Here is a 10632-nt window from a genome sequence, read left to right on the forward strand (position 1 = left end):
GAGGATGTGACCAAAAATCAGAGGGCAAAGCAAAATGCGATAAACCAGAAAACAGACCAGAGTCGTACACACAAACAAAATAAAGTACAAAAAGGTAACGATCTGTAAAACTACGCGTCGCCGAAATTCTTTCGATAACCCGGAAGTGACGACGTCCGACCAGACCGTAGCAGACCGGAAATTACGCAGTACGTAACTAACGCAAACCCTTGCGGCCCGAACCTGATACGGCACGTAACAGTTGGTAGCGCCATTCATGTCTCTGCTGACTTTTCCTGTATAGTCAGTAAAAGGGTTGGGACATTGGGAGTCCTGCTGCAGTTCTTCCAAAACACGGCTTAAACACTGTATGTTCTCCAGAATAATAATTTATTAATAATAAAAATATTAATAATAATCAGTAGCGAATCCTAGATTCCATTTAGGCAAAACCACCATATAGTCAAGTTTATTTCTATCCCAAATTGAGATGTCAGTAAATTATATAAAACATTCACATGGATTATTTATACCTTACTATTGGCTTATCTGCTTTAAAATGTTACTACATTTTAGTACTACACTATATACCTGCTGGAGGCTGCATCGATGCCCCCCAGTGTGCAGGGTTCCACCTCAGGAGTGGGCCTGGATCAGGAACCATTGATCCTGGTGGGTCCACTTGACCGCCTCAATCCAGACACATGTAAACAGACAAAACAATGTTTGTAGATGATCTGATGATATAATGAGTGATCTACAGACTCCCAAACTGATCTCAGAAACTTGAATCAGCCAGTAACACCATGGGATCTTCTGCTGCCCACTAGATGTCACTGTCTGGTAATATTGATTATCGCTGCTACCATTCATAACAACTCTTACAAACACATTAAAGTTCTAAAATCATCCGATTCACCTTGAAGTACTGTGATCTAAAAGCTCATTTGAAATGTTGGTGCTGATACATAACTGAGTTATGCAGCTGAGTTATGGAAATGCAGGTGGTCATACACAAACATCAACAAGCAACTTGACAGACGTGCTTGAGCACAGGGTACTGTGGTCTTCCTGCTGTGGAACACTGTCAGTGACATACCCGCCCAGAAGAGCACGATCACTGAGGTACTGCTCTCTGCTCTGTGCTCTCTACTCACTGCTCACTGCTCTGTGCTCTCTGCTTATTGCTCTCTGCTCTCTGCTCACTGCTCTCTGCTCTCTACTCACTGCTCTCTGCTCTGTGCTCTCTACTCACTGCTCACTGCTCTCTGCTCTCTGCTTATTGCTCTCTGCTCACTGCTCTCTGCTCTCTACTCACTGCTCTCTGCTCTGTGCTCTCTACTCACTGCTCACTGCTTTCTGCTCATTGCTCTCTGCTCTATGCTCTCTGCTCACTGATCTCTGCTCTGTGCTCACTGCTCTCTGCTCTCTGCTCTCTGCTCTCTCTGGTCTCGAGCCAAAACCACACCTGCTGTAGCAAATCCTGGAAGTACCTCCCATCGTCATTCTCAAGATCAGTTTCTGCAAAGCAGAAGGCAAAGCAGTGCAATAAAAAGACAGAAGCTGGAGGGAACTTAGATGAGAAGAACTTTGCATATCCAGTCTGTTTAGATCTGCGAAGTATCCAAGGACTATTTCATGTGGACATCATTATTGTATTAACTGCATTAAGAGCTCCTGGGATCTTGTTGGAGTTTACAGCTGCCCCTAGTGCAGACAGGCCTTCATACCTAGATCTGTTCTGGGCAGAAACACCATGATGGCTGAAGTGGTGGAGACACTGAAGAAAACTGGAATACAAGGAACTATGCCTGCTGACCATGGAGATGTGGTGTGTGACGTCTGCACTGGGAGAAAGCGGAAAGCCATCAAATCCTGCCTGGTGTGTTTGGTCTCTTACTGTAAAACTCACCTCAAGCCTCACTATGAGTCGCCAGCTTTTAAGAAGCACAAGCTGACTGATGCCACTGGACATCTGCAGGACAAGGTCTGTTCCCAGCATGACAAACCCCTGGAGGTCTACTGCCGTACCGACCAGCAGTGTATCTGTTATCTCTGTACGATGGATGAACACAGAGGCCATGATACAGTCTCAGCTGCTGCAGGAAGGGAGGAGATGCAGGTAAGATGAGAACCTCTGTTAAATTATTTAATTTATGAATCATATATGAAGCAAACATGAAAATGAAATTTTATATCTGTAAAATGTATGCCATATGTGTATGAATTTTAGTATGTCTGCTTTGAAGGCACTGAGATCAAGTCTACTTAGGTACAGGGAAATAACTTTTGGCACCTCAATTGAATTCAATTCAAATCTTTTTATTATCATATGTACAAGTAGGAGTACCATGTTCAATGAAATTCTTACTTGCATGTGCCCCTGCAGACAGTCTCCTGTTTAAGGCTGTGCTCTTAGTGGAGATAGACTGTTGTAACTTAAATTAAATGTATAATGTTTTGTCCAGACGTGCATTGAAGACTGTTTATTTTCCCCTGAAGATACATTTTCCATGAGTACAAATAAAGCGTATTTCAGCAAATGGTGAACTGCAAAGGGGAAACACATAACATACGAATTTCAGCCTGACTGTGATTTATCATGATCTAATTAACAAGGTAAAAAATATGATCTCAGTCAATGATAAACAAATTTTCTCTTCTTTTTCCCATCTGTAGAAACGATTGCGGGAAACAAAGAGAGAATTTCAGCAGAGAATCCGGAGGAGAGAGAAGGAGCTACAGGAGCTGAGGGAGGCTGTGGGCTCCATCACAGTGAGTAAGAGGCAGAGGAGAAGATAACGGCTTCCTGCTGGAGGAGACATTTCAGGGCTCAGCCTGAACCCCCCCCTCACTCAGCCAAAGAGGATCTTAGTGTTTGGTCACCATCCAATCTGATCCGGGCTCCCAGTGAGAGCTGAAGATACACCTGTCCTTTGTATGTGTCTCTGACAGAGCTCTGCACAGAAGGCAGTGGAGGAGAGCGAGAAGATCTTCACTGAGATGATCCGCTCCATTGAGAGAAGACGCTCTGAGGTAACAGAGCTAATCAGAGATCAGGAGAAGGTTGCAGTTAGTCCAGCTGAAGGACACATGGAGAGACTGAAGCAGGAGATTGATGAGCTGAAGAGGAGACACTCTGAGCTGGAGCAGCTTTCACACACAGAGGATCACATCCATTTCCTCCAGGTAACAAAAGACACTACAGAGGACCATAGTATGAAAGCTACAGTATTCAAGTAAATGTCTGCTAGAAATGATAATTAAAATTTTATTGCATGACACATTTGTTTTGATGAAGCTGTTTAATCAGACTGTGTGTCTGTAGAGGTTCCTGCGTCTTCCTGTCATCCCTGAAGCTGGATTTGGGCCCAGAATCTCTGTCAATCCATGCTACTATTTTGGAAACGTGACGAATGCGGTTGTTAAACTGAAGGAACAACTGGAGAATGTCTGCAAAATGAAAACGGCAGAAATCAGTGACACAGGTTAATAAAGAAGTACACTTTCCGTGTTTGTTTAGGCCGTTCAGACAGAGTATGTAGTACGGTCAGCCTTGTATTTCACTGAACAAGCCAATAAATCTTGGCAGAAAATGGCTAAATTATACAAGCTACAGAACCTAGACCAATTGTTATTTTTCTAAATGAAACAATTCAAAAACCTTCAAACTTTTGCATTTTGTTTAACTTAGAATGACTCTTGGTTTGCTAAAGTGTCTGTAATTATCCTAATAATAATAATAATAATAATAATAATAATAATACCTTAGAGCTGTTGTCTCCACAGTCAGTGAAGTCCATCTCCCACAAGTAAATTCCTTTTACTCACATCCCTGTTTCTCTCTGTCTCCTTCTAGTTACCAAAGACACCGGCCTACCAGTATTAGTGCCCAGGACCAGAGCAGAATTCTTACAATGTGAGTCTGTTACACACACATACACACCCGCTCAGGCACACACACACGCGCGCGTATGTAGGGTATACCTATCCTTATGGGGCCCGTTCATTCACTTCTATGGGAAAAATGCTAACGCTAAATATGACAACCTTAACCTTAACCCCCACCCTGCCCTAACCATAACCATAAGTAACCAAGCAAAATACAAGAGTTTTTGTATTTTTTGTTTTTTCATAGCAGTCACTGATTTTAATAAAATAGACCAGGAAACCGGTCCCCATAAAGGAAAAAAACGGATATTTATCACGTTATGGGGACATGGGGGATATGTGTCCCCATAAGGATAGTTATACCCGCTGACACACACACACACACACACACATACACAGGTTTGTAATTATATCTTTGTGGGGACTCTCCATTCATTTCTGTGGGGAAAACCCTAACCCTAACATGATGACCTTAATCCCTACCCAGCCCTAACCTTAACTATAAGTAACCGAACAAAGTACAAGATTAGAAAATTCAGTTTCCCATATGGTCAAAATGAGTATTCATCACGTTGTAGGGACATATGGTCCCCACAAGGTAAGGTATACCTGGACCACACTTTTTTTTAACATAAGGAGTAAACAAGACCAAACCATCACCTTCTGATGTTCTCCTCCATCAGATTCCTGTCGACTCGCTCTGGACCCCAACACAGCAAACAGAAACCTCCACCTGTCTGAGGGGAACAGAGTGGTGACATGGAAGAGAGAGACACAGTCATATCCTGATCACCAGGAGAGGTTTGACTCATGGACACAAGTGCTGTGTACAGAGGGTCTGACTGGGCGCTGCTACTGGGAGGTTGAGTTCAGTAGGGTTGGGGTCGGTGTAGGCGTCGCATATAAAGGGATCAGCAGGGAAGGGTGGGGTAATGACAGCGCACTTGGATACAATGACAAGTCCTGGTGTCTTTACTGGTATGACTTCATTTACTCATTTTGGCACAATAATACGTACACTGCGGTATCTGCCCCCCCCTCCCCCAAGGTAGGAGTGTACCTGGACCACAGGGCAGGAACTCTGTGCTTCTACAGCGTCTCTGACACAGTGACCCTTATGCACAGGGTCCAGACCACGTTCACCGAGCCCCTCTATCCTGGGTTTTTTCTTTATTACAGTACAGCGAAACTGTGCTGACTGGGTTAGTAGGCTGTTAAATGTATCCCAAGAAAAGAGATATAAGTGACACTGTACTAGAATAGATGACTGCAGGCTGATGCCTGTTTGCGGCCAGCTCTGTGAAAAGCAGAATGGACTTAAAAAGTATACACACACCGTAAAACACATTAGCTGAAATACAAGAAATAAACACTGAATCTCAGGAGAAAATGCCTTAATACTAGTGAAATTATCAGTCTGTCGGTAAGTTATTTTTACTTTACAAGAATTCTTAAAATAAGTTGGCTCAATAATGCTCTGAGAAGCATTTAAAGGTTTGAAATACGTAGAAAATGCTCCTTTTAAGGCTAAATGACTTGATATCAGGCTCGTTACAGCACAGTAATAAGTGACTGGGGGGGTGGGGGGGTACACCACACTACCCCAGAAGAATCCCCACATGACAAACTTCACACACACAAAACCAAGCACCTAGGCATGCAAACTGCTTCTACAAACATTTGTGAAAGAATGGGTCACTCTCAGGAGCTCAGTGAATTCAAGCGTGGTACTGTGATAGGATGCCACCTGTGCTATAAGTCCATGGATGAGCGAGTCTGGTGTGCAGGAACTTGACTGGCCTGCACAGAGCCCTGACCTCATCCCGATAGAACACCTTTGGGATAAATTAGGATGGAGACTGAGTCAGACCTTCTCATCCAACATCAGTGCCTGATCTCACAAATGCTCTCCTGGAAGAATGGTCAAAAATTCCCATAAACACACTCCTATACCTTGTGGACAGGTTCCCCAGAAGAGTTGAAGCTGTTATAACTGCAAAGGGTGGGCCAACTCCATATTAAAGCCTATGTATTAAGAATAGGATGTCATTGAAGTTCATGTGTGTGTAAAGGCAGCTGTCCCAATTTTTTTGGCAATATAGTGTATGCAAGACAGATTTATGATCAATTTAAGAATTCACCACAAATTCCAAGATAGAAACTAATAAATATATTTATAAACAACATAATTAATGTTGGGGTGGCATGGTGGTGCAGTGGTTAGCACTGTTGCCTCACACCTCTGGGACCCGGGTTCGAGTCTCTGCCTGGGTCACATGTGTGTGGAGTTTGCATGTTCTCCCCATGTCGTCGTGGGGTTTCCTCCGGGTACTCCGGTTTCCCCCCACAGTCCAAAAACATGCTGAGGCTAATTGGAGTCGCTGAATTGCCCATAGGTGTGCATGTGTGAGTGAATGGTGTGTGAGTGTGCCCTGTGATGGGCTGGCCCCCCATCCTGGGTTGTTCCCTGCCTCGTGCCCATTGCTTCCGGGATAGGCTCCGGACCCCCCGCGACCCAATAGGATAAGCGGTTTGGAAAATGGATGGATGGATGGATAATTAATGTTACATTTCCAGATTTAAGATTTAAAACTTTGCCAAACACAGAACAATTCGCAATGCACCTCTGTTAAAATGCCAGGTTTTTGTGATACCACAATAAATCATTAAAATCTTATCCCACTTTTAATGTGATGTAAAACCTGTAAAATTCAATTGAAAAACAAACAAATCTGTTATATGAATATATGAATAATAAAATATATGAATAATAAAAAATGTACAATAAGCTGGAGGACAATCTGATGCTCTATCACTGGATGGGAAGGGGTGGAGGGTATGCACAGGTGGCTCGGTATTCTCAGGGGTGGGGCTGAAGTATTTCAAAGTGCATCTGAAGAAGGAGGAGTTTATAGGAGACCACTGGGTGGTAGCCTGCATTATGATAATATGAAGCTGCTAACGGTGAAACGCAGCCAAAGAGTAGCCTAATTACTAGAATCCTTGAACAAAGCTATTCAGTCCTCACTTATCTCACATGACGCAGGCTGTCTGCATTACATTTAATACTAATCAATAATGAAAACGCAAACGCTCACAGCTGCTCATTACAACATGGGAAAAAAAATTAACAGCATTTTGATTAATTAATGCAAGCAGAATGAACGTTGGCTGAGATGATAAACTCAGGCTTCTGGTTTTTGAGACATGACAGTGAAGGGCTCGCACAGCAAATTTAAAAGATAAAAGTGCATTTCTCAAAATTCTGAATGTTATTCCCCAAACACCGAATAGTCTTTTAAACATTCCCTGATGAATTTAAGGTGGGAGTAACTGTCTTTAATTTTCTTAAATGATTGATCAGTATCCAAAATCAGTTAGTAACATTCTGCTATGGTAACCATTATCTCATAAATAAACTATTCATTTTCACTCACCTCACACCCTATAATTCCCATTTTTTCCTCCTCTTCTCTCCTTTTTTTTTGCTCCTTGAGCGCCAGACGGCTTTGGTGTTTTTGACCTGACTATGGCTGGATCTCAATATGTGTACTCGACCGTACTTGTGTTCTCGTGTGCCTGTTTTACATCCTTCCAGTGCCAAAGACCAATTCCAACACTATGAACACAAGTACAGAGGACGGTAAACATCCCAGATGTTGCTCTTCCCTAGCGATCCTGATCCCTAGATCGGGATTAGGATCCAGGCTAGAAAAGAAAGCAGAGAGGGGCACTCAGTATGTGACATACAAGAATAGCTCACACTGCATGCGAGTTTCAAGGCTCTTTTAAGGAGTCAGGCATGGGTTTGACATTACCAAAGGCCGGATGATATTCCCACAAAGGATATTATTAGGTATCTAGGCATTCGTATATCTCGTAACCATCTGGGGTCAGGCACAACTTCTCTCTCAACAACTTCTTCCCTCATAGAGCTATGCTGTGGAATAATTCTAATATCAGCTCCAGAAATAAATCACTATTTTTATCCAAATGGCCTCCAAGAAATATTAATGGAATATTTCATGACTGTACCTAACTTCCCAATACCTTATCAAGAATACAACACTGTAATTAAAGTCATCCCCACTGGACTGATCCAGTTAATGAAGAACCATTTAAATTTCGGAACAAAATGCAGTATTACAGTCATCTATACTTTTGCGTAGTACTGTAGGTATTTTCTTGATTAAAAAAATGTGATAATTCAATTTGTCAGAGTTTTCAATACAAAAAGAAAGTGGATCCTATATAACAAACGAATACTGTATTTTGAACAAAATTAAACAAGTGCATTTTAAGATCTTACAGAACATACAGCTTTGGAACTAATTAAGAGACCACAATTTATTTTTTCACTCATTTCTTAATTTTTGGGTGTGCATCTGTGAATAATTATTTTTTGCAAACTGCAGCCTGGCTCATCTCTGCCTGTATATCCAACAAAATCTTTAATTTCTAAATTCATTGTTATTGGTAATGTCCGCACTTTACGCCACTGCCCAGATCAACCTATCACACCTTTCTTTCTTTGTATTTTACAAGTTCCCAGAGCTTTTGATTCACTCTATATAATCATTTATTTAATGCCATCCAGGTTACTCACACCTTCAGTCTTAAAGATGTAATGCTACGAAAATGCATCCAATACTCAGGTACGATATGTCAGTAACTTCTTGACTTTGTATGGGAAATTTTTTATTGACAAGCAAAAATGTTCAAATTCTGCTCCATCCTTCCCCGTTTACTTTAAGGAACTTGGCTCTGTATTCAGATCTCTATAATTTGTTAAGAGTAAAGCAGTTACATACACAATATACCCTATTTCAATGTATATTAAAAGCACCCCTTTGTGTGTCTACGGAAGCAATGTCATGTGATTGTCATGTGTTCTTCCTGTGCTGTCATGGGGTTTTCTCTAGATAGTCCAGTTTCCCTCCATGGTCCTATAACATGCTGAAGCTGATTGGAGTTGCTGAATTGCCTTTTGGTATGTGTACAGGTATATGAGTGAATGGTGTATATATGAGTGAGTGAGCGAGCGAGTGAGTGAGCGAGCGAGTGAGTGAGCGAGCGAGTGAGTGAGTGCTCTGTGATGGGTCGATCCCCACCATGCACACATAACATGGATGTTATGTAATTGCTTTTCCTTGATCTGGTTTCTTTGTCTTTTCTTTTTCTGTATATATAATTGTATCCTGATTGCAATTGTTCATACTCTCATACTCTACTTGCTCAACTATATATATATATATATATATATATATATATATATATATATATATATATATATATATATATATATATATACACTGAACAAAAATATAAACACAACACTTTTGTTTTTGCTCCCATTTTTCATGAGATGGACTTAAAGATCTACAATTCATTCCAGATACACAATATTACCATTTCTCTCAAACATTTCTCACAAATCAGTCTAAATGTGTGATAGTGAGCACTTCTGCTTTGCTGAGATAATCCATCCCACCTCACAGGTGTGCCACATCAAGATGCTGATCTGACATCATGGGTAGTGCACAGGTGTACCTTATACTGCCCACAATAAAAGGCCACCCTGGAATGTGCAGTTTTGTCTCACAGCAAAATGCCACAGATGCCACAAGCATTGAGGGAGCATGCAATTGGCATGCGGACAGCAGGAATGTCAACCAGATCTGTTGCTCGTGCATTGAATGTTCATTTCTCAACCATAAGCCGTCTCCAAAGGCGTTTCAGAGAATATGGCAGTACATCCAACCGGCCTCACAACCGCAGACCACGTGTAACCACACCAGCCCAGGACCTCCACATCCAGCAGGTTCACCTCCAAGATCGTCTGAGACCAGCCACTCAGACAGATAATGCACGGCCCCATGTTGCAAGGATCTGTACACAGTTCTTGGAAGCTGAAAATGTCCCAGTTCTTGCATGGCCAGCATACTCACCGGACATGTCACCCGTTGAGCATGTTTGGGATGTGCTTGACCGGCGTATACGACAGCGTGTACCAGTTCCCACTAATATCCAACAACTTCGCACAGCCATTGAAGAGGAGTAAACCAACATTCCACAGGCCACAATTGACAATCTGATAAACTCTATGCGAAGAAGATGTGTTGCATTGCATGAGGCAAATGGTGGTCACACCAGATACTGACCGGTTCTGAGTCCCCAGACCCCCAATAAAGCAAAAAACTGCACATTCCAGGGTGGCCTTTTATTGTGGGCAGTATAAGGTACACCTGTGCACTACCCATGATGTCAGATCAGCATCTTGATGTGGCACACCTGTGAGGTGGGATGGATTATCTCAGCAAAGCAGAAGTGCTCACTATCACACATTTAGACTGATTTGTGAGAAATGTTTGAGAGAAATGGTAATATTGTGTATCTGGAATGAATTGTAGATCTTTAAGTCCATCTCATGAAAAATGGGAGCAGAAACAAGAGTGTTGCGTTTATATTTTTGTTCAGTATATATATATATATATATATATATATATATATATATATATATATATATATATATATATATATATATATATATATATATATATAAATAGATTTATGTATATGTGTATCTGGGACCCTGTGTCGGTGTATGAAAATAACCATAAAACCTTTGAAATTGAAATTAAGTTGAATTATATGTACCTGAATTTGATGCCGGGGAAATATACTTAAAGGTGGGATTTCTTGATTAAATGAAATTGACAAAGACACAATTGGATAACCTGGTTGCATGTGGACAGGTTGAAA

The 10632-nt window shown here is 41.5% G+C and overlaps 1 protein-coding gene and 1 long non-coding RNA gene across 2 annotated transcripts; one reads left to right on the top strand and one right to left on the bottom strand.

Annotated features, from left to right (window-relative positions):
- The first annotated feature begins 1429 nt into the window (after window positions 1-1429).
- LOC125739894 (tripartite motif-containing protein 16-like) lies at window positions 1430-5941 on the top strand. The gene is made up of 6 exons (XM_049010446.1): window positions 1430-2101; window positions 2659-2754; window positions 2935-3168; window positions 3308-3467; window positions 3839-3898; window positions 4554-5941. The coding sequence occupies exons 1-6, from the start codon at window positions 1736-1738 to the stop codon at window positions 5066-5068; spliced, it is 1431 nt and encodes a 476-aa protein (XP_048866403.1). The 5' UTR covers window positions 1430-1735; the 3' UTR covers window positions 5069-5941.
- On the bottom strand, window positions 3303-7562 carry LOC125739902 (uncharacterized). The gene is made up of 3 exons (XR_007397364.1): window positions 7308-7562; window positions 4531-4607; window positions 3303-3432 (listed from the first exon to the last, which is right to left on the bottom strand). It is a non-coding gene; the product is annotated as an uncharacterized LOC125739902 (long non-coding RNA).
- Window positions 7563-10632: the final 3070 nt, after the last annotated feature.

This window comes from Brienomyrus brachyistius, chromosome 4 (genome assembly GCF_023856365.1).
Source record: "Brienomyrus brachyistius isolate T26 chromosome 4, BBRACH_0.4, whole genome shotgun sequence".
Classification (NCBI taxonomy): Eukaryota; Metazoa; Chordata; class Actinopteri; order Osteoglossiformes; family Mormyridae; genus Brienomyrus; species Brienomyrus brachyistius.

What these genes read in the sequence shown, in the direction of transcription:
- LOC125739894 (XM_049010446.1), top strand. Translation starts at nt 1,736, where the DNA reads ATGATGGCTGAAGTGGTGGAGACACTGAAGAAAACTGGAATACAAGGA. An exon ending in AGGCTGTGGGCTCCATCACA is followed by an intron (nt 2,755 to 2,934) that starts GTGAGTAAGAGG and finishes TGTCTCTGACAG; the next exon opens with AGCTCTGCACAGAAGGCAGT. An exon ending in ATCACATCCATTTCCTCCAG is followed by an intron (nt 3,169 to 3,307) that starts GTAACAAAAGAC and finishes GTGTGTCTGTAG; the next exon opens with AGGTTCCTGCGTCTTCCTGT.